The sequence below is a fragment of the Artibeus jamaicensis genome, unplaced genomic scaffold (genome assembly GCF_021234435.1).
Source record: "Artibeus jamaicensis isolate MK-2021 breed Jamaican fruit bat unplaced genomic scaffold, CSHL_Jam_final contig_1998, whole genome shotgun sequence".
NCBI lineage: Eukaryota > Metazoa > Chordata > Mammalia > Chiroptera > Phyllostomidae > Artibeus > Artibeus jamaicensis.
This window is the reverse complement of record NW_026521407.1, coordinates 8,000,527-8,023,624: the sequence shown is the minus strand read 5'-3', so window position 1 is coordinate 8,023,624 and position 23,098 is coordinate 8,000,527. Positions and strand designations below refer to the sequence as shown.

The 23,098-nt window shown below is 52.1% G+C and overlaps 1 protein-coding gene across 1 annotated transcript; it reads right to left on the bottom strand.

Annotated features, from left to right (window-relative positions):
- Positions 1-7,792: 7,792 nt before the first annotated feature.
- Positions 7,793-9,703, bottom strand: NOG (noggin). Its single transcript, XM_037163726.2, has one exon. The coding sequence runs from the start codon at positions 9,129-9,131 to the stop codon at positions 8,433-8,435; it is 699 nt and encodes a 232-aa protein (XP_037019621.1). The 5' UTR covers positions 9,132-9,703; the 3' UTR covers positions 7,793-8,432.
- Between the last annotated feature and the right edge of the window lie 13,395 nt (positions 9,704-23,098).

The following is a 23,098-nucleotide window of genomic DNA, read 5'->3' as shown; positions in this document are numbered from 1 at the left end:
AGGAAACCTTAACTCGAACCTGCTGTATGCTTGCCTTGGTGTGGCTGGAACCCAGAGGCAGGCGGAGAGGGGCCTCCGTCTGGGAAGGATTCCGGCCTTTATCCTCAGAGCTATGGGAAGCCATTGAGAAGTTTCATGCAGAGGAGTGACAAGACCACATGTGTGTCTTAAGGTCACTCAGGCTATAGCGTGGAGAATGGATTGGAGCTGGGGCGAGCACGGAATCAAGGAGGCTGGCTGGGATTATAAATTCAGGGAGCATTAAACCCTCCTGCTTTTCCCAGCAATTCTACTGGGCTCTTTTGCTGTCCCTGCCATCCATCCACCCATCTACCCTTCCATCCACCCATCCGCCCATCCATCTCAATGATAAACTGAAATATTCTCCAGACCTTTTTGAATATTGTCTCTGCCACCAATTAGCGGTGAGCTCTTGGGTAAATCACGTATGCTTTCTATTTCCGAATCTGTAACATGGGGGAAGAATTATTTACCTAGCCTGACTAATTTTTCCCCCTTAATTCAATAAATTGAACACCAATCAGGGGCCCTATGCAACATGGGCTGGGGAGAGGCTGCCAAAGCCAGCAACTGTCAGGCCTGTGTCACTTGGCTGGTGCAGACTACCACCATTTATTTCCCTTATTCTTATTCCAGAGACCCACTGACCAGTCTCTGGGTATGTGGTGGGTTTCCTGAGTCCAATTCTGATTCTAGAGAAATAATAGCAACCGGGTTTTTTATTACTGATGGCACCAGCCGCTCCTGCTTCCAGCACCTGGAATGAACTCTGTGACATTGTCCCTAATTCAACTTCTGGGAGCTTCAGTGTTCTTAGCTGCGAAACATACCTGCACAACCTTCTCCTTCTGGTTGATATTTGTTAAGGGCTCCTAAGGGTCAGGCACTGTGCTAGTGTCTGGGGACACGGGACAGACCTATTTCCTCCCCTTTGGAGTTTTCACGTCTCATTGCACATAAAATCATGTCCATGAAAGTGCTTTTAAAATTCTAACACTGCTTATACTTATTACCAATGTAAATGGGGGTTATGCAAAGTTTGAACTGAAAATCTGGAAACGTTACATTTGGTGCTATTTCTGTCCCAAAGTAACTAGAACTGAGACAAGTCATTTGACCTCAACAGGCCTTAGTTTCTGCAGTGAAACGTGAAGAGCTTTAAGGCCATCCCTGTCTCAATGTTGTAATTCTATCATCTTTCCCTCGAAATCGGCATCCCCTGACCAACTTTCGTGCATGGTTTTCTTTAGGACTTCCTTCTTTCTCATTTCAAAGAATCAAAACTTGCTGTTTACTTTCAGTTCCCTCCTTATGTCTAATCCCCGGGTTCCAACTGCAAATGCCTGGTAGGTAATATAATGAGTGAGACGTGCAACAGTGAGAGGTGGACACGTTCGATTTAAAGGACACGGCTTCTTCTCAGCTCCAGCAGACGACTGCTTTACTCAAGAGCGCAGGCTGGATCTAAGTTCTGTTTTTCTTTGAAACATCTCTTAGTTGTGACCCTCTCTCTCCCTTCTCCCCAATCACACTGTCCTTTGGAACTGCATGACCGTCATGGTCTCTTTCTTATATGGCCTTCCAGCCTGCAGTTTTACTGTTCTGATTTCTTTCTTTCTTTCTTTTTCTTTCTTTCTTTCTTTCTTTCTTTCTTTCTTTCTTTCTTTCTTTCTTTCTTTCTTTCTTTCTCTCTCTCTCTCTCTCTCTCTCTCTCTCTCTCTCTTTCTTTCTTTCTTTCTTTCTTTCTTTCTCCTTCCTTCCTTCCTTCCTTCCTTCCTTCCTTCCTTCCTTCCTTCCTTCCTTCCTTCCTTCCTTCCTTCCTTCCTCCCTTCCTCCCTCCCTTCCTTCCTTCCTCCCTACACATATCCAATCCAGAAAATCTTCCCACCCCATCCCTTCCTCAAGAACCTACAGTGGCTCCTGCTGACCTCCAAGGCATGTCACTTCACTGAACCTAGCATTTACTGAACAATGACCATGTCGCACACTGTACTGTATGCTATGAAGACTTCCAAATGAGTTACCATAAAAAAAAACTCTGTTACTTAAAAGTTCTTGCAGCCTAGAACAGGGTTTAATCTTTGCGTTGCAGACCTTAGAATCTGATGAGTACGCAGGCTCTCTTCCCAGGAAACAAGCACGTGCCAATACATTTCATCCACTCTCTGCAGAGCCAACCCTGCCACCCCCTTTCTAAGTGCTGCAGGTCAAGAATTCCCTTCCTAGAGCAAGTGCAACCCAAAGGGCTTAGTGTGGCGAAGGAGCACAGAGAAGGCGGGTGATTCATCCCAGCCAGGTTATGGAGCAGGTTTGGTGTGACTTGGACACCCCACAGGCCTGGGTCTGCATCCAGGGGCCTCTGCGTAGCCAATGTGTGTCCTTAGGTCAGCCACTTGTCCCCTCTGGGCCTCATTTTCTTCATCTGTATAAGGGCGATGAGGCTTTTCATTTTACAGTGAGGTCACAAACACGAAGCACCAGGCTGGTAGCATCACCCAGGCAGCGCTGGCTCCGCCTCTTCTGCGTTTCCCTACGCTGCTTTCTCCATGCAGCTGGGGCCATCAGGACCCTTTGCTCTGCTGGGGAAAATCTTACTGTTCCCCAGGCTCAGCGTGCTTGATTACCCCTGTCCCGACCTTCTTTTGCTGTCCCTACCATCCATCCATCCATCTGTCCATCCATCTATCCAACTCAATTATAAGCTAAAATCTTCTCCAGGCCTCTCAGATTCCTCCCTTTTCTGGACCAGCTGAGATCCTCTGTGTGTGTGTGCATGCGTGTCTGTCAGGAAGGGGTGGTGGGTAGCAAAGGGAGCTCTTTTTCATGGGACTCCTCTTCTGTGCATCGTCCCTCGCAGGCCTGAAACCTCAGGGGCCTTTCTGACCTCTCCCTCAGCCCCCGCGTCCAGTCAGTCACCAAGTCCTTTCTACTTTTCTGGCAAATGATCTTTGTGTCCCTCAAACATCCACTCTTACTCTTTCCAGACATCCTCACCCAATACTCCCTGCAGCCATTATCCTACTTCCGGTCCATGCTGGACATGGGCACCAAACGCAAGTCAAAAAAGACGGTACCTTCTCGTTTTTGTGTCCTGGTCATAAAATACAGAGTCTGGCCTGTAGAAAATGCTTGCGGTAGATTAAAGATGGCCCCTCGATTCTTGGCTACTGCTCCTATTGAGAGGTGATGTCTGATTCCCCCTCCTTGAGTCTGGACTGGTCTTAGAGACTTGCTTAACCAATAGACTGCAGGAGAGACAATATTTGGGACTTCTGAGTCAATGTCATAAGAAACCTTGCAGCTTCGATCCAGCTCTCTTGGAACACTTTCTCTCAGAGTCACCAGCTGCCACCCCAAAGTCGGACTATTCTGAAGCCACCAGACAATGAGAAGACCCAAGCCACTTGGGGAAGTCACCTGGAGGGGCTCTAGTCAACAGGTCAGCTGGGCTCTGAAAATGGCTAGAAAGCACTGTGGACATGGACCCTTCAGCCCTTACCTGCTACCAGGAGTATCAGAGATGGATTGCCCAGCTGAGTGCTTCCCAATTCCTGATCCGCAGAATCACAAAGAAAAGAAAATGGTTGCTTTGAGATTGTTCGTTTGGGTGGAGCTTGGTACACACTAATAGAAACCAGACAGTGCTCAAAACCTGGGGAATACCGACCGGTAATTCCATTGCAGTAGTGCTCTGGTGGTATTTCTGCACTATTAAGAGCTCTCAGTAGGTCCCTATGGCCTGAAATATAGACGTTAGGGCCCCGAGTTAGCATGCAAGGTCCTCCATAATGGGGCTTCAGTCTGCTTTTCAGCAGACTCGGCACCCTATGTTCAAGTTTGTTCGAGCTGTTGTTCCCCAAGCACACGAACTCTTTTCCCACAGCATGTCTTCATCCACAGCCTTTTCCATCTAAAGGCCCTTTCCTCTAACATCCCCACCTCAGTAGGCTGACATTCAACTTGTGCTTTGAGACTTTAGTCAAATGCTTTCCCTGGCTACCCAGTCCAACAATGAGCCCTCCACTGTCTGGCCCAGGGTTGTTTGGTGGTTTGTTTATTTCCTCTTTCATCACTTACCCTGTTCTTCATTTCTTACCTCCTCTGTTGGATCATAAGCTCCTATGTGTGTGTGTGTGTGTGTGTGTGTGTGTGCGGCAGGGGGTGGGGGAGTCAGAGAGAAATGAGAGAGGGGGTTGTGGCACAAACTAAAGTATACAAAAATGTCCTGTGTGGCTTACTGGGCACGAATCCCTGCAGAGCCACAGAAGAAGCATAGGCTTTAGCATCAGCTCAGATTTTAAAGGGTAACTGTACCACTTACTGTGTGGCTTCAGGAAGGATGCTTAAGCTCTCTGAGCTCCAGTTGCCTTATTCGGAAACTAGAGGTCTTGGACGAGAATGCATGGAAACGGTCTATACCTCAGTGCCTGGCGATCGCAAGCCATTAATATCTGGGTTGTGAACAGATATAGCAGGATGATTGATCAGCTTTCTGATGATCAGTTGTCATGTCAATTTTGGAAAGAACTGTCCCTGACCAAAATCATCATCATCGTCATCATCATCAAAGATAAAAGAACAGAGAAAAAGAGAGCCGTGAAGAAGGACAACGGAGACCCCCTGGCCAACCCCAACTATATCAATCAGTGTGATCGTCAGCAAGTCCCTGCTTCGGTCTCCGTACTCTCATTTGTAAACCGAGTGGTGGGCACTGGAATCTCAGCTCCTTTCCAGCGCTGACATTCCAAAAGCATTAAAGAAAAAGGATGAATCAGTCCTTCAAAATACCAATAGGGGCCGGGCCCTCCCCCTGCTGTCCCCATCCAGTAGAGCTCAGGGCTCTTAACGCACAGCCAGCCAGCCAGCCCTCTCCTGCAGCTGCCACCAGACTTCAACCCCCTTTCCCAGGAGTCTCCAGCGCACTACGGATAATGGACCCCTTGGCCTTCTCCATCTCAGCAGGGAACCAGATCCCATTCCCAGACTCCCCTCCCCCGAGGGGGCTGGCCTTCCTTGGACATTTGGCCTCAGTATGCTGGGGCGTGAAGTGTGGAGCGTGTTGGAAGAACCGAAGGAAGGAGCGGAAAGAAGTCTTGATCAGTGGGTTCTTCCAATCACTAGAAGCCTTGCAGTTCTCTTCCAGGATTTTGAAAGAGCTGGTGTGTCTGTATCAGTAATAGTTATAAATCTCCATCCTGAGGAGGTGTGGCCCTCAGCAGCTGTATACATTCATGGACACAGGCTGTCAAAGCCTCAGAAGACACGAGATCCATTTTCCTCCTTACAGGAGGCAGGCACTAGGTGACCGCAAAGGACAGTCTTCTTGCCTCTCTGCCCAGAGTTCTCCACTCCTTTCCGTGTTGGTGCTATTATTAGTATTATCAACATTAATAATAATAGAGACATAGCCGGCTGCGCATTAGTCACAGTGGTCCAGGAGCCAGCACCTCCTTCGCTCTCTCTTCTGGGGCTGCCTGGGTCCCGCTGGGTCCCCTCTCCACGTCCGGAGCTGCTCGGGTCCTGCCCTTTGAGTCTGTCTGTCTGGCGGTCTGTCTACGGCAGGTCACCTCCGCCGCCGGTGCTCCTAGCTCACCCCCGGCTCCGGCTCTGAAAGCCGAGAAGCTGGCCGGCTGCGAGCGGGTTTTCCAAGTGGGCAGGAGTGGGGAGGAGGGGCGCGGGCCGGCGCGCGGGCGGAGGGAGGAGGGGGCGTCGCGGAGGGAAGACCTCGCATTGTAATCCAATGACATTGCCAACGTGGGGGCGGGGGCGCTGGCCCCGGCGCGCTCTCCGAGTTTTGGCTGCCCGCCCAGCTGGGAATAACTCTCTCCGCATAATTCGCGTGTTTACCAGGCATGAAAATTCTTGCTTTCGCCCCCCCCCCAACACACAAGCCCCCTCCCACTCCCCCTCCCCACCACCTCCGCCTCTCGCAAGTGAAACTCTGTCTAAAAAAATATTGGCCCGGGGCACAGAAAGTTTTGCATAAATTCATAAGTGATGAATGGCTGATTTTAACGTTATTTGGGTATTTGTCAGACCTTAACAAATATACACGGGGACGGCGGTTCATAAACTTAAACATCTCAATATCCCCTTTCTTCTGGAAATAAATTACGTTTGTTTGCCCGGCTTGGAGTCTTAAGGTAGCCGACATTAGGAATATTTTAAAAGCCATCATCCATCGAGCATGTCTCCCAGGCGCCAGGAAGATTAAATGAAAGAATCATAAGATGGAGGTCTTTAACTTTTAATCCTTTTACAATGAAGCCTCAGATAGTCGCGGGGGCAGGGTGCCCTCTCTGGGGGGAATAATGCCGTTATTCCTCGGCTCTCAGTTAATGAATACCCTAACGTCTGTCCCACGGCTGACGGAGGCAGCGCCGGGGAGGGGGCTCGGGCTCCGCGGCCGGGCTATTGAAACCAGGAGCCACCGAGGCTGCGTCGGGAGGGAAGAAAGCGCCGGGCTGCAGGGGCGGGGAGGGCGGGGCCGGGGGCATTGAATCCGCGCGGGGTCCGGGCGCAGGTTTGAAATAATTAGCATAGATTCTCCGAGACTCCGAAGGGAGGGTGGTGGTGGGGGGGGGGTGGGAAGCAGGCGGGGAGGGAGGTGCGGGGAGGTGGCGGGGGAGGCAGCGACGGAGGGCGACGCCGCGAGTCCAAGATAAATAAAGGGAGCGCGGAGCGGTGTCAGGAAGCGGGCCCACGTGGAGCCGCGCGGAGGGGCGCCGCCGCGGACTGCGGCGCAGGGAGGCGCGCGAGTCCAGCGCCCGCCCCGAGAAGTTGGCTTTTGCGGGGGTGGGGGCGATGTTTCGCACGTCCCTTTAAGGGCTATACCATGTCTTTTGCCTCTAACTCAAATACACAAAGATCTGGAGTTCTCCTCCTCATGTCTCTTCGTTCCCCACCCCCAAGTGGAATAAGTGTCTGCGGGGGGGGGGGGGTGGCGCACCGGGTTCCCAACCGCAGATCCTAGTGGCGGCATTTTTCAATCCAGTTCGGACCCCGCCGAAACTCTGACCCTCAAAGTCCTCCTTAGGTCTTGAGGGAGGAGGGGGGTGAGTGTCCCATCTCCCAGCCATCCCAGCCTTCACGGCTGAGGGACTGGGGCTTCGGGGGCTCGGACTGGTGAGGTCCCGGGGGCTGTGCGTTTTGATTCCAGGAGATCGCCTCGGCTCGCACCATCGCAACCTACGGGCGTGCAAAGGGTTAACACGAGCTGGATATTGAGGTGGTGGTGGGGGGGGCGAGGCGGGAGGGGTAGCGGGATCTGGGTGGGCGCGCTCTGACCCCCCCATCCCTCGGGGGTCAAGTTTCAGCGGCACTCCGCCCCCAGGGTAGGTGTGAAAGACACGTGTCCCCATTGTGAAGGGCCTGTCAGGCAGGACAAAGCGGCCGCCCACCCTCCCCCCCACCTCGCCCCTCGGCCCTGCCTGGGGTCAGCTCCGGGGGGCCGGCTGGGTGTTGAGGTCTGGACCAGCCGAGCTCTGGGGACGGAGGGAGAAAAAGCTGGGAGACTGGGAGGAGGCCACGTGACCCGCAAGTGAAGGGGTTGAGAACAGCCCCCCCCCACCATGAAAAAATTGAGTGGTCACCTCCATCACACCAGAAGAGGGGATGAGCCCCGTCTCCCAACAGGCTAGTAAGCACGGCGTCAAACCCTCCTCCCCCGCCCTCCCGCCGTCCCCCCCACCGCCACCCCTCCCATCAATCACCAACACAGAATCGCGGTGTGGAGCGCAGTAGATTTTAGTGGTTTTCTTTAATCCTGCTCTGCAATTCTTTCTCATTTACTACACGGGATATTATAAAGAATAAATAGCAGATACTCTTAATTTACAATGATTAGTCATTCCATTTGTTCTCTATATTTACAATAACTGTAAAATAACATTGAACTCTATAGCTTCTTCGAGGTTCAAGGAAAATCAAAACACTTTCCGAAGAATGGAAAATAGCTCTACAAAAGTTCTCCCCTCTCCTTGTACTTTAAGAAAAAATAACTTTCCCCCCTTGCTTCCCCATGCGAAGGGCACCGGAATATAAATAGCAGGTTAACATTATTAGCAACAACCAGAATAAGTATCTCTTTTCTCTGTTCTTTTTTTTCCTTTTGCTTATTATTATTTTTTAAAAATACAGTAGAAGCCGGTAACTTTTAACGTTGATTACTGACCTTTTAATAAGTAAATTAAAACTGGGACCGTATATACACACAGACGTACATTCCTACACGGTTACACAGTGCATTACATGAACCAGAAAGCTAGATCTCCGTAGCCCAAAAAAAAAAAAAAAGTTCATTGAATCTTGAATCCCTTCGCCAGTGGGTGGTGGAACTGGTTGGAGACGGTGCAGAGGGAGTCGGTGAGGATCGATCAAGTGTCCGGGTGCGGGCAGGGGGTTCCCGAGTTCTAGCAGGAGCACTTGCACTCGGAAATGATGGGGTACTGGATGGGAATCCAGCCGCAGCGCTGGCCCCCGCGCCGCTGACAGCGCCACCGCAGCACGGTGAGGTGCACAGACTTGGACGGCTTGCACACCATGCCCTCCGGCACAGAGCACGAGCGTTTGCTGAAGCAGCTGCCCACCTTCACGTAGCGCGGCCAAAAGCGGCTGCCCAGGTCGTTCCAAGCGTACAGCACCGGGCAGAAGGTCTGAGACCACAGCCACATCTGTAACTTCCTCCGCAGCTTCTTGCTCAGGCGTTGCTTCTTGCCCGGGGCCAACCCCTCGGAGAACTCCAGCCCTTTGATCTCGCTCGGCATGGCCCCCGACGGCCGCTGCCGCAGCAGCTGGTCCAGCTCCGCCAGGTCCTCTGCGCTGCCGGCCGATCCTCCGCCTCCGCCGGGCCGGTCTTCGGGGGGCGAGGTAGCCATGAAGCCCGGGTCGTAGTGGCCTCCAAGCAGCGAGCGTAGCAGCGTCTCGTTCAGATCCTTCTCCTTGGGGTCAAAGATAGGGTCCGGGTGCTCGATGAGGTCCACCAGGGGCAGGTTGTCGCTGGGGGCCGGGCGGATGTGGAGATAGTGCTGGCCGCCGGCCGGTGCTGCCCGCAGCCCCAGGACCACCACCAGGGCGTAGAGGGTGACCCCCAGACTGGGGCAGCGATCCATGCCTTCCGCGCGCGCCCTGGACTGCAGCTTCGTTCCGCGTCGCTGGAGGAGAACACGCCGAGCCCGCAGCGCCGCCGCACTCCTTCGTCTCTCCTGCCGCTCACCCGAGGCTGGGCAGGCGCAGGGCCCGCAGCGTGAGTCGCCCGGAGAGCCCTCGCGCAGCGCCGGCTCCCACCCGGGCGGAAAGACCGCACACAAGTTAGCCGCAACTCCTCTCGCGGATCTGTTCGGGAAGGCGGTGGCGGCGCGGTATCCGAAATTACTCCAGAGCGACCGCAGGCGCGGGGGACGCCGGCTCCTCGCTGCCTTCCCGGGCCGGTGGCGGCGCAGGGCGCGTGGACGAGCCGCTCTCCCCTCCTCCTCTTCTCGCTGCTCTAAGTCCTGCTGCTCTGTGCTGCTCCGCGGGCCGAGCGGGTCCTGGGGGTGCTTTCCTCTGGCTGCTCGGGCTCCGAGGCCGGCTCTGTCCGGAGGACTCCAACAGCGGTGGTGGCGTCCGCGCACGTTGGCACCGGTTTGTCTGTCTCGCAAGGTCCAAGCCTTTAAATTTCCTGCACTTTCAGCTCCATCACCATGGAAACCACTGACTCTCTCAGCGTTGCCCCCTCCCCTTCCCCCCCCCACAACAACCCCACCCCCCACTTCTCCACCCCCAAAGAGCTGGAGCGGCACAGGCTCCGGGGGAAGCCGCCTGCACTCGCCGTGGAGGCGGCAGCGGCGGCTCCGCAGAGCCCAGGGCTGTGCCCAGCCGGACCCAGATGCCCCGGGAAGCCGACAGTCCGGCTGCCCGCCGGAGCTCACAGGCGGCGGCGGCGGCGGCGGTGGTGGCGGCGGCGGTGGCGCTTGGCAGGTCTCAGCGCAATTTTCTCTCTCCCCCACCACCTCCCCCCTTCTCGTCCTCCAGCAAAATGCACCGCCCCCCTCCTTTCTCCTGGAGCAATGCAACTGGGGCTCTAGGCGCCCCGCCAGGGCCAGTCCTAGGGAAAGCTTGCGGCCGCGCTGGAGCCGGGTTGGAGGGTGCCGGGTCGTTTTAGCGGGTGCTCGAGGTGGTGTTGGGAGGGGTCTCACTAGCTGGGTGCTTTGCACTGGGAGGGGAGGTGCTGGGCGCTCGTTTTTCCGTGCAGTTCGGCGCAAGGAATTTCTCCATGTGCATGGAGCTTTTTACTCGGGCGCGTCTCTCCTTCCTCTCTCCAGGGCTCGGTCTAAGTCCCCTCCCCCAGCACACACACACCAAGCACACACACTTTGCTCTGGGGGAGTCTGGGAGCCGCAGCGTTGCGCAGCGTGATGTAATTCCTAAGAAAGCACTCTTGCCCGTCTGCTACCCGGGCCCACGAGGGGGGTCCGCTCCTCACCCTCCTCCTCCTCCTCCTCCTCCTTGGCCCCGTCCTGCACCCTGAGTGGCCGAGCTGCAGGGGCGCGTCCGGCTCGCCTGAGGCTACTCTAGCCCGCCGGGCTCAGCGCGGTCACCGCTCGGCTCCCTAGGGGCGGCGCGCCCTCTGCTGGCTCCCGGCGAGTCCTGCACCTGGCGCTGGCGGCGGCGGCCCTGAGAGGTGGGTTTGTCCGCTGGCTGTCCGCTCTGACCTGCCCAGTTTCTGCTTCTGTGTCCATGTCAGTGAGCGCCCGAGCGCCGATGGGTCCATCCTGGTTCCCTCTGTTCACTCTAAGCTCTCCAGTCCCTTAGTGTAAACAAACTTTCTGAGATTCCTCTGGGAGCCCCTCAAATGTCCCAAGAATAGTACCGCACCTTCTGCCCCCACTGCATCGGCCTCAGTGGACTAGAGTGGACCAGAAACTTCAAAGATGAACTGGTCTTAAGGGGGCCTGAGTCCTGGCTGGGCTTCGCCCTGATGTAACTATGTTAACCTTGGGCAAGTTACTTTTGTGGCATCATATACTTTCTGCGTTAGTGACATAATTGTATTACTCCTACCGGCCTGCCTTTCTGTAATTCTAAATAAATCTGTGTGGTGCTTTCTCATCCTGAAGCAGTTTCTCTCCCTGGGGAGATGGATATTGAAATGGCACTTGTGGTTAATTTTCCCTCCGGTGAAGAACCGAACTGAAGTTTCAAAACTCAAACTCAGTTTTCTTTGTGGTGGGTGTGATTGGAGCCTGGAAAAAGCTGGAGAAGAGAGATTTCGGAAATCTCTCAAAAGTATTCACCAGCATTCCAAGCAGTGGAGTTCGGTGTTCTGATTGTGACGGCCTGCAGCACTCAACTTTCTTTCGCCCAAGATGTGGTTTTTCTTTTCAACCTCTGCTGCCCTCTACCATTCAGAAGTGTATCATCTGGTCTAGGGAAGAAAACACATTGTTTCACGGTCCTTCGGCAAAACCTCAGCCAGTTGGGAGGTTTCGCAGGTTTCAGCCGAAAACATCCCCTTAAACTTTCAAGTCTAGACAATATCTAGAATTAGGCTATGCAGGCATTGCCTAAAAGGAAACCTTGCTTTGATGAAAAAAAAAAAGAACAACCCACTGGTTGTTTGAATTGAGTTGATTCTGAACTAACGTGGACTGCAGCCTGGAACGTAGTAGGCTCTTAAACAATACTCCTTTCTTTTTCATGTGCTTTAGGGTGCCTGGTACTAGTTTGTTTTCTTAGGAAGATTGAATGTTCCAGAGCAATTTGGTCCCTGCTGTGAGTTAACTAAAGAAAATAATTTTTCAGTAAAGAGTTCAAAGGCTGCATTCTAGCCCAGCCCTTGTGAGGTGGTAGGTTCCAGTTAGGGACATTTTATTGTTGTTCTCTGTTCCATCAATCCCCTCTCTCCTCCTTGGAACCGTCTATTTTTGTTTGAAAACCAACCCAGGGCCTTCAGCCCTTTATTTAGGTTGGGTAGATTTGACCGACCAGCCAAAAAGGTCCCTGGGGAGTGAAAAACAAGCCATGTTAGATGATAGCTTGGGTGACCTGTTTATAGAGTGTCCACTGGGTGAAGACCATGGAGAAAACACAAAGGAGAAAGGACTCAGCCTTGGTCACCACCTGCCGAGACGTTTGTAGTCGAGTCAAGGGGGGTATGGCAAGCATATGAAGAAAACATTTTTTAAAGTGTGAAGAAAAGTTATAATTCCCATAACAGTGTCGATGACTGTTACACAACCTTTAAAAAACCCAAGCCCACTTTTGATGAATATTACAGTGTCTTGCTATGCTTTGAATGTGGCTCAGAATTTTGTGAAACATTGTGATGAACCCCCCAAAGTCAAAATAATTATCCTAGAAGCTGTACTGTTTTCAAACCACACGTACCCGTGTTTACTGTGGAGTTCGGAAATAGCTCACTTGTGGAGCTTCCGGTCAGCCCCCCACTCTATGTCCATAGGCTTAGGTACCCAGTGAATCTGGGGGTGCTATTTGGAGAGACTAAGCAATACTACTTTTGATATTACTAATACTAATAGTAATGCTGATGGTAGAGCTGAGCTTTGGCTGGGCTTAAACAAAAAGGCTGTGTTCATCGTTGTAGGGGCAGCCGGAGATCTGGGGCATACACTTTGGTCTGCACGAAGCAGGGAGGCACACTGAGTGGATGACAGCCAGAAGGTCTGGAGGGAGGAGGAAACGTCACACACAGGAAAACTCAGCACAAAGGCAATCTCTGGATCAGGCACATCTCAGGTGGAACTCTGGCCCTGCCACTCCCCCACTGGGTTACCTTTTAGCATCTTAACGCCAAACTTCCGTTTTCTCATCTGTAACATGGGAAGGACACACAGGTCTCCTATAAACTGTGCTGTTTAATAAAGGAGCTAGGGAATGTGTGGCTTCGCATAGCACCCGGAGCAGAGTACAGAGTGGGCAACAAATGTTAGTTCTTCAGGAGACCCCGCTGCCCTCAACTGGCCACTCATCTCAGGTTTGGGCCAGAGAGGCTTGAAGGGGCTGGGATGCTGTTGAAATCAACTCCACCACCTTCGGGCCTGCTTTCTGTCCACTCAGCACGTGCAACTGAGCTGCTCTCCACTGCGGTTGGCCCTCGGAGTTTGGGGGAGGGGCACTGGGATTTCCTGGGGACTCAACAGCCAACCCATTTCAATGCTTCTGCGGCTCTATTGAAGGGGGGGCTTGACAAGTAGGACAAAGAGGGTTGTATTTTTTCAAAAGGAAACCGTGGGGTGGAGATGGGCCAGGGGGAGGATGGCTATCAGCTCAGCATTCTGTTGGGGCCCCCACTATGGGGGGGTGTTGCACTTCACCGAGAGGAGCTGGGGACGTGGACCTCAGCGGCCTGTGCAGGAAGAGTCTAGTGACCCACGTGAGTGCGGGTCCATCCTCGGCCGCCCACATCCCACGGCTTCTGTCCCTGCAAAGTGTTCTGCGGCTCCAGGTCCAGGCGAGAGGGCTTTCAAAGTGCTCTTATACATCTTTTCTTATCTCCAGCTGATTTGAAGAACAATTTACCACTCCTGCTTTTTTTTTTTTTGCCCTGGAAATGTAAACCTGCGGCAGCTGTGAGTGATGTACGGCGGGCACGAGGCTTGATGGTGAAAAACCTGCATCCTAGCAGCTGTGTGACCTTGGGCGAGTCACCTTGCCTCTTTGGCGTTCCCCTGACACGGAGAGATCGGGGGGCCTTAAAGCACCATAACAGCGATGTGACAGCTGCCATCTTTTAGGCCAAGCGTCATCCCAGGCGTGTGAAAACCAGCACCCTCTCATTCCGACTGTCTCTCGGGTCTCACAAATGTCAAATTTAATGATTATTTTTCTTAGTGAGACCCAAACTAGCGTTTTTGGACTTGACCTAACGTAACAAAGTGAGGCAAAGTCAGCCACCAGTCTTGTCACTTTCCTCTCCTGACTGATGGAAGAAGGGGCGAGGGGAGGTGACTCCCAAGGCCAGACAGAGGTGGTGGACGCACGGACTGCTAGGGGGTGGGGGCAGGGGGCAGGGGGCACAGAACCCTGGCTGGGTCAGGGCTCACAGCCCGGCTGACGCCCAGTTCAGTTTCACAATTCATTCTAATTTTGTGCGTGTGTATGTCCAGTTGGTGATGAGATTGTAGTTACGGCACTGAAGTGCTTCATGGCATAGGCATTTGGGGCAATGGGGGTGGACTGGAGGAGAGAAAGAGGGGAGAAAGGGAGGCTGATCCCTCCAAATCTTGGGCTGGGGTGGGAAAACGGGGAAATAAATGTGAACTGCATTTCCAGGAGCAGAGACAAGGCTAAAGGAGGCAGGGGGCTGGTTCCAGCTGGGCAGCCCCTTCCCTTCCCCAGTCTGGCTCCTGGGGGCCCCCTCCCCACCCGGCTCCACGCTGGGGAAGGGGAGACGAGTCTGGAGCCCAGTGGCTCATTCATCTCCTGATAAACTGTTTATCTGAGTTTTAACGAGGGCGCCTCTCTTCCAGCCCTGGAGACAGAAGCCTCCTCATGTTTAGCCTGCCCTAATGTGGGGGGCCTGGGGACGGGTGGGGGCGACGCCAGCAGGCCCAGAGGCCGCCCTTTCTGAGTTGCACACTCTGCCTCCGCGCTTCGCCCTCCACGCCCCGGCTGCAGGGGGTGTTTCCTCTGCAGGAGCCCGGGGCGTGGATGGACTCAAAGTTTTCCTTTGGAGAAGGAACCTTTTTCAGTCCCTTTCTCTCCAGCCCCTGTTCACACACTCACACACACAGAGGGAGGGATTCTAAATAAATTTAAAAATCAAACAAAACTTCGTTCTGGGTTGTGGACTGTGCAACCCAGGATTTCAAAAGGAAAATGAACGGAATGATGCAGCTATAGCATTGCCGGCCTGGGGAAAGGTTCTCCCAAAGGATGGCAGGGCTGTTGTGTGTCTAAGAGACAACTGTCACCAAATTAATAGACATGGAAACTCTAGGTGCTCTAGGCCCTGCTTCCCACCCCCCCTTCCTCACCCGCACGGAGCCACGCAAGCAAGCGCCCACTTGCACAGGTACGGATGCCTTTGTTGGAGCACCCAGCTTCCCTCCCACCCACCCACCCACCTACCCCCCCCTACAAGCACCATGCAGGCTCCCTGTGCCTCTTCCCCACCCCCCCACGGGCTGCCCCTCTGCCCCTCCCTTTGTTACCTGGGCTATACAGGTTTCTGGAGACATCCCCCTTGGCTACCTGCCATGAGCGATTACACGCAGCCTCCTACCCCCAAATATACGAGCACCCATCTCAGCCTAGGCTCGCATTTCCCCCACATCCTCTCATCCTGTTGCCTCAGGTAGATGTTTATTGAGATCACACGGTCTAGTCCCCTTCATCCCGTCCGAGACTCAAGATAACGCAGAGATAGGAGCTCAATGGAGTGAAAACTAAAGTGAAAAACCACCCCCATTCCAAGTGGTTGGGTGGTTAGCAGGTTCCAGCCACTGGATGCATGAAGGCTGCATTCTTCCATCTCTGGATATTTTTCTAGCTCTTAACTGCCTCCCCACCCCACAACTATTGGCTCAGGCTTGGGAATTATGCACTGTGACCACCTGCTGTCATTCAGGAGTCTTACCCAGCTATTCACCAGGCATGTACCCTGATTCCCTATATTCTGCTTGCTAAGGAATACATGAAGTCCTTTCTGTCTTTGAGACCATTGGGGAAAACAGGGGTAACAAATCAAAGATTATAATTCAGAATGTCAATTGCCATGATAAAACTAGGAATGTTGGGGCACAGTGGAGGATCCCAGAAGGCTCCCCAGGGAATTAGATGTCCCAGTTGGGTTTTGAAGGACCACCAGGATGTCACAGGGTAGAGGGGGAGGAGGAGGCACTGGCTGGATCACATCTTGGGCAGTGAGGGGGGCTGGCCACAGGATCCAAACGCTAGGGACAAGTTAGCAGTGCGAAGCATTGGGGCCTGAGGATAAGAGCCTGAACCCCAGGGCCCTTGTCTGGGGAGCTGTCGAGGGCTTAAGCAGTTCGAAATCCAATTCAAATTTAGACTTGAGTTTAGAAATAGTTGAAAGAAACCTTGGAAACCGTATTAATATGGTGATTATAGGTCTTACATATTTTATGACAGCCACTATTAAAAAACAAAAACAAACTTGATTTTGATTGAGATCTCAGCTGCTCAGTCCCAGAACACTTGCTTCTAATTGCTACTCGGGGATTATCTTATGTGCGCAGAAAAATTCCTAAAAATGTGTTTATAAATGATGCCCTGTAACAATTACCCCTGAAAAATGGGGTAAGTGAGTGGGGTGAGGAGTGGGCAGAAACTCACTCTTCGCTTTGTATTATCTTTATATAAATATGCTTTAAGAGAGAGTGCATGATCCTTTTGTGTTTAAGGAAACATCAGTGAAAGACTAAAAATCTGTGAATTTAGAGGAAATAACTGGCCCCAAAGTAACTACCAGGCATTGGTAAAGCTGGGAGTGGTATTTAAAATCCATGTGTCAAAAGAGTTTTGAAGGCGGCCCTAGGCTGCAGGGCAGGGCCCACTGGTGCTATTCTTGGATAATGTCTGGTTCAGGCTTAAATGGGTCCGTGCTCCCGCCTGATGGGAAAGTGAGGGAGAAGCCTGTGGTTCCAGGAGCTTCTGTGCGCCAGGGGGGTGTGTTTGCATGCGTGCTTGTGACAGAGTGTGACACACACTTTCGTCTCAGGCATCAGCAGAGAAGTCAGGTTGCCTTCAGAATAAAGAGGCGCTTCCATCAAAAGCCACCACTGGGCTGACAGACAAAACAAAACTAAACTAAAATGCACCAAGAACCAACCTCATGCTTGATCAAGACTCTGCCATCTGGAAGGAGTTCGGGGTTGGGGGCTGGGGGCTGGGTCTCGGAAGTCAGTCCCCGAAGCGGAGGTTTCCCGCTCCCGGTTGCCAGCCTCAGAAACAAGAGTACAAGTCTAACACTTAGGAAGTCACCCGCTGTCTTACAAACAATGTCTTCTCTACATCTACCTCCCCATTTTATAGGCAGGGAACTCAAGGCCCAGAGAGGCGAGGGAGCATCCCACGGCCGTAGCATATTTTGCTTCAAGGGTCCCCTCGGAGGCAGGGCAAGGGTTCTCAGCCCAGAGCCGTGGGCCCAGAGGGCTTCCTAAGGCGCTGATCTCTCTTGGTCCAAATCCACATTGGACTCCGGCTGGGGAGACTTACTCCGGCAACCTGGTCAAGTCGGGGCGAGGGTTCATCTTGTCCCCTCCCCCCCCCCCCCCGTCCCACCCCCATAATGGAGCGTGACTGTAGTAAAACGGGCCTTTTGATCAAGCTTCTGCACATCACTTTCAAGACAAACAATGTCTCTGAAACCCCCAACTGCTTTTATTTTTCTTGTATCTAAGGTTTCACCTTAGCGCCTGTACTCAGCTTCATTAAAAAAAAAAATGCCCTCGATTAAGACAAAAAAAAAAATCATGGCATTTCATGATGGTAACGCACAAAACAAACCTACAGAAAGTGAAAGAGGCTTCATAGTTACATAAACCTCCTTAGGTTTCTAAAAGGGAGAGGAACAGATGAAAAAATGTCACTGGTTTCCATATAGAAAAAAATCTTTACAATAAACAAAGGCTATTTATCCTGTATTAAACACACGCACACATACATACATGCATAAAAGAAGTTCCTACTGTCTGTCTCACTCAACAGGCACCCTCCACCTACCACACAATTTTCCAATCTTTCTCTAGCCTCCTAAGCAGCTGTATCAGTTAAGATACAAATAAAAGTAAAAAAAACAAAAAAACAACAAAAAAAAACCAGTGACTGGTTCTTCACCAGCAGGAGTTATGGGTATGCTCATGTTTCAATGCGGGGTTCTTTCCAAGATATGGTTTCTTATAGATGGGATTTCAGAAAAATAATAGAGTGTTATAAATTATTTGTGTACGTAGAAATTTAAAAAAGACACCTGTTTTCCACCTACGGTGGAGAGAATAAGGTTAGAGAAGAGTCCAACTGCTGGGCCCCGTGGTCTCCTCCGCACCAAACCAATACACTGCAATTTCAGACAAGCGATTCCCTCCTCACACAAAGGCTTAACCATGTTAACTAGTTAATGGAAAGCTTGATTAAACTCGCGGAGATAATCCCCGCAATGCCGAGAGAAGAGCGCCTGAAGCGCCCGGAGGTGGCAGGGAGGGGGTGAGCCGGTAATGAGGCTCGCGGGGCTGTGGCTCCGACCGCGTTTTCACTGTGCGTCGTTTCAGACGTAAATTACTGTGGCGGTTCAGCAAAATGCATAAAGCCGCTCCCCTCACCTCCTGGAGGATTTTTCGAGTCAGCACAGATGAGCCTTTAAATGTAGTACGAGGCATCATAATTATCATGCCACGGGGCTAAGAAAATCGTGGTGGATCACATTTTATAGAACTTGGCTTTTCCTTCAGGACCTGGCCCAGGACATTGGAGACCAAGCATTTATGCCTCTGGCTTCCTCAACGGTGTGACCGTTCACTTCTGGGGTTGTCCTGTTGTTTCGTGTGTGATTCCAAAATGCTTCTTCTAAACATTTCGACAGGCAGGGAAACCTTGAGGGCTTGTTCTCTTAGGGACTACAGGGTCACGGCTGGTGGTGGGGTGGCGGTTTGATGAGGTCTCTGATTTGTCCCTGATAGCAGCTCATTTTCATCCTGCAGCTATGAGGGCCCTAAGAGAGGTCCTCATATCTCATCAGCATCTTAGTTCACCACTGAGAAAAGTAGGGCCTGCCTAAGGGTTCAGCTTCCTGCTGAACGCACTCAGGGGCCCCTCTCAGTTTCCCCCAAAGTCTTCGTATTCCTGGAGGAGAAGCAGGTTCCAATCAACTTGTATGGAGAAAGAGAATTCCTTATGATTGTTCAAAAACCTCAAAGGATTCTCCTGGTTGCTCTCAAGAGAAGATTATGACATTGGATGCCTTTCCCAATCTGACCACTATCGACCTTTTCGCCGTCACCTCTTTCTGCTCTGCTGTTCACCTTATACTTAGCTCATCCCATGGGGATCTCTACACATAGTCAGCATTCCTCACTGTTCTGTCAGTCTACTCACTCTCTCCCTTGTGCAAAATCACCTGCAGCCTTCTAGGTTCTGCTTAAACGTGGCTTCCTCCATTATCAACTCCCTCTGGGTGGAATTAGTCGCTCCCTCCCCTCAGACCCTACACCGCTCTACACCTTCCTCTGGTTTGCTGATGACCCGTTTGCGTTCTGGGAAGGGGTCTGTCTTGCCTGCTGGACAGGGAGCTTTTTCTATGGGAGTTCATCTCTGTAGCTCCACTACCCAGCATTGTGTTTGCTGTGAAGTAGGTGTCCAGTGAATGAATGAATCTCTGCACTTGTTTAATTGCTTTTGGGGACCATCATGGATCCTGGCAGTGGGTGGAAGAAGCTCATCGTGGTGAAAACTAGGCCCATTTCTCAGTGAACGCAGCAAATCCAGATAGCCACGGCTTGTAATGCTCGATCTTTGCTTAGAAATCAAATCCCTTCCAGGTACCTGAAGGATAAAAAGACCCAGCTGACTAAGAGAGATGCTGTTTAACTGGTGCACACCAATGACCAGCCCAAGCGGAATTGGATGAGGCCCGGCTGTGGTACCGATGCTCTTGGCAGCCTGACTGCTCCCATGTTAGCAGCTCTGAATCCTGAGGTTCACTGTCCGTGCAGCAGAAGCAAGCCAGGGCCGGGCGGGTGGTGGGGAGTATTGGGCTCTGTCCTAGGGAGCTGCAGCTTGGGGTGGGGGGCGGAGAGCAGTTGAATGACCCCAGTTCATTCCGGGGGGGGGGGGGGCACAGCTGCCGTGACGTGTCAGGCTGAACTCAGCCCACGCCTTTGGAAAAAAGATGGTGGAGTCCCCACCCCCATCCCTGAGATTCCAGGACCCAAGTCCTTGCTGAAATCTCTTTTCTCTCCCTTCCACTCTATTGCTCCCAGTCCCTGCTGTCTTCCTGGAGAGGTGGTTTCAGGAGCTGTTTCCGAAGGGCCGAAGACAACTAATCTTTCTGAAGACTCGGCTCCTCTCGGTGTCCGATTCCTCTTCATGTGGCCAAAGAGCCTTGCACACGTCATCTGGCGCAGTCAGCACTCCCTGGGGGTGACTGGTCAATGGTTAGGTTCACTGTCAACACCAACGAGGTGCAACTCCCTAAACATCCTTTAGGTCCTCTGAGCTGTCATTCTGTAGCCGAAACCGTCCAGATAACCAGGTCAAAGGTGCCCCTCTGGGTATTCTTTTCCCAGCCAGAATGACGCAGCCCAATGCAAGAGCTTCTCAGGGGCAGCGCCACGTCGCCGGAGTTCTGTCCACCTGGCACAGATGCAACGCTTTGAAGAAGAAATGGATTAAGGTATTGGATTACAGTTTCTGTAGCCAGGCCCAGGGCCTGGGCTGCCTGTCCTCCCCCAAGTAGGGTGACTTGGCAGAAAGCTCAGGCTTCCTTCCATCCTTCCTCAGTGTCTTCCAGTCTCCGCAGCCCTCCGGTTGGGGGCAGGTGGTATAAGGGGAGCCCTCTCTCCCCATGATCCAAACCAACATTTTGGTAAAGGGTAAACAGGGCCACATTTCTTACCTTATGTTTCTGCACATATTCTATGCTACCCCGAGGCAGCGTGAAGATGTGGACACAGAAGTCAGTGGGTATTATGGGCGAGTAACAGCTGGGTGATGGCAAGAGCTCAGTAAGAAAATTGATGTTAATCTCTTTCTTCTCTTCCTCTTCCTTCCTACCAATTACTGAGTTCCTCACTATGTGACTAGTCTGGTGCATTATGTTTGTCATCTTATTTAGATGCTTTGAGCAAAACATCTTGGCTTATAGGTGAGGACACTAAAGCTCAGGGAGGTCAAGTGACTTGACCAAGGTCACGCAAACAGAAAGTGGCGTAGCTGTGGTTGAACTCTCCGCCTGGCTTCAAAGCTGCGGTCTCTTCTTGAAGGCCTCTTTTTGTCTCATCTGGAATGCTGCTGTTGGCATTCCTTACACAACTAACGAGTACGGCAGGTGGTCGTGGGAGAGGCACAAAAGCGGACACCAGTGTGACTTACCAAATGGGAGTGTAAATTATTAATAAATGTAAGTGTGTGTGGTAAAGCTTATAATGAGTGGGAATCGCACACAGTCCTTTGGATACTGTGATTATTTCTGGACAGAGGGGCTGAAATACTTGGCGGGCATTTATGTGTATTTATAACATATTTTCTTTAAGAGAAAGAGAACTACCAAAGCAAACATAAACCAAACAAAAATCTTTGGCATCCAGGAACCGCAAAGAGGTACCGCTTCATGGAAAACACGGGTTGATGAGAACGTGGAGCAGTCGGACCCCTCGTGTGCTGCCGGCGGGAACGTGAAATGGTGTGGTTGCTGTACAAAAGAGTATAGCAGTTTCTTAAAAAACTAAAAAGTGAAATTCCCGTATGACCCGGCACTTCCATCCCCGGGTATTTACCCAACGACCTGAAAGCAGGGACTCACGCTGATGTTTGCACACCCACGTCCACGGCAGCACTGTTCACAGCAGCCAGAAGGCAGAAACGCTGGGCGGGTTCACCAGCAGGGGAGTGGGTGAGCAAAGCGCACCCAAGGGAACGCTCATCAGCCTTACAAAGGGAGGGAACCCAGGCACTCGTTATAGCCTGGATCAACTCGGGCACATTCCGCAAAGTAAGATGAGCCAGACGCATATTGTAGGACAAATATTGTAGGATTCTACTCACGTGAGGTCCCCAAAATGATAGAATTCGTAGAGACAAGAAGAGCAGTGATGGTTGCCGTGGGGAATGTGGAGGAGGGGGATGGGAAGTTGGTGCTTAAGGGGAGCAGAAGTTCGGTTGGGGAAGATGAAAAATTCTGGAGATGAACAGTGATGGTATAACGATGGAAATGTGCTTAATGTCTCTGGTTAAAACAGTGAACTTTACACCATGTAGATTTTACCGCACACACAAGCCCTTTGGTGTCCAGTGAGGAACAGTCCATGTGCCATCTTTCCTGGGCTCTGTCCCCATCAGGGCCGTGGGTACAGAGTGAAGGGAGAAGCCCCCCTGCCCTGGGCACACCCGGCCTGCAGTTCTCCTGACTCAGGCAGGCCCGTGGCTCCAGCTCCGTGCAAAGCGAATTCCTCCGTCCTTTCTGCTGTCGCCCAGCCAAGCACTGCATGCTTTCAGGCTCCCACGAAGTTCATCTGAAAATCAAAGCAGGCCTTCAAGGCTCTGCATGGACCGAAAGACTCCCTCCTGGTCGGCTCTGAGGCAGAAGCCCGACTGCGGCCAGCCCCTTGGGCATAGTAACAGCCCTGTCAGCCAAGGCCAATCTGGCGACCTCAGAATCCCAAATTAGCACCTGGCCCTTGATAGGGCAACGCTGGTTTAAAGTTTAAGTGAAACCTTGACAGTCGGAGGGACTGGAGGGGAGCCCCGGGCCGCCTCTCATAGGATGCTCTTTCTTCAGAGGAATGTGACGGTGTGTGCAGTGTGGTGTCCGCAGTGAAGCCCTACAACTGCAATTAGGGCCTTTCAATGGAGGTGTCAGCCACACTCAGAGCCTGCACGGTCTCACCCACGACATTCATAATGGGATGAAAGTTCCATTCCGGGACTGACAACTTCAAATGGAATTTGGTGTAATCTTTTATTTATTTACAGGGTTGTGGGAGTGGGGGCGGGGTTTGTAAAAATCCCCTCTCACCCAGCATTCCCCCCTTCCCCCCCCCCCCAAGCTCCCAAGGATAAAAATGAGGGTTGGGATTACATTTGGATGGAAGCAAGGCTATATTTAAATATGCTTTGGAAAGCGTGGCTCCCTGTCCGAGGCCGTCAGTTCAGAGCGACAACTTCATGCGGCCTGGGCCTGGGCCATTCCAGAGAACCATATCGAGACCTTGTGCTAATTACTTCCAGTTTATCAGTTCCAATTTCTCATGAAGCAAGCAGGGGCCAGCTCTGAGTTCTTGCTGCTCACTCTCCGAGTGGAGCAACATCCTGGATTTACTCCAGCAGACAAAGAAACCTTCCACACTTTGCCTGGTTTTCACCGATGATGATGGCTGTTTAATTAATTCTCGAATGCCTCTTC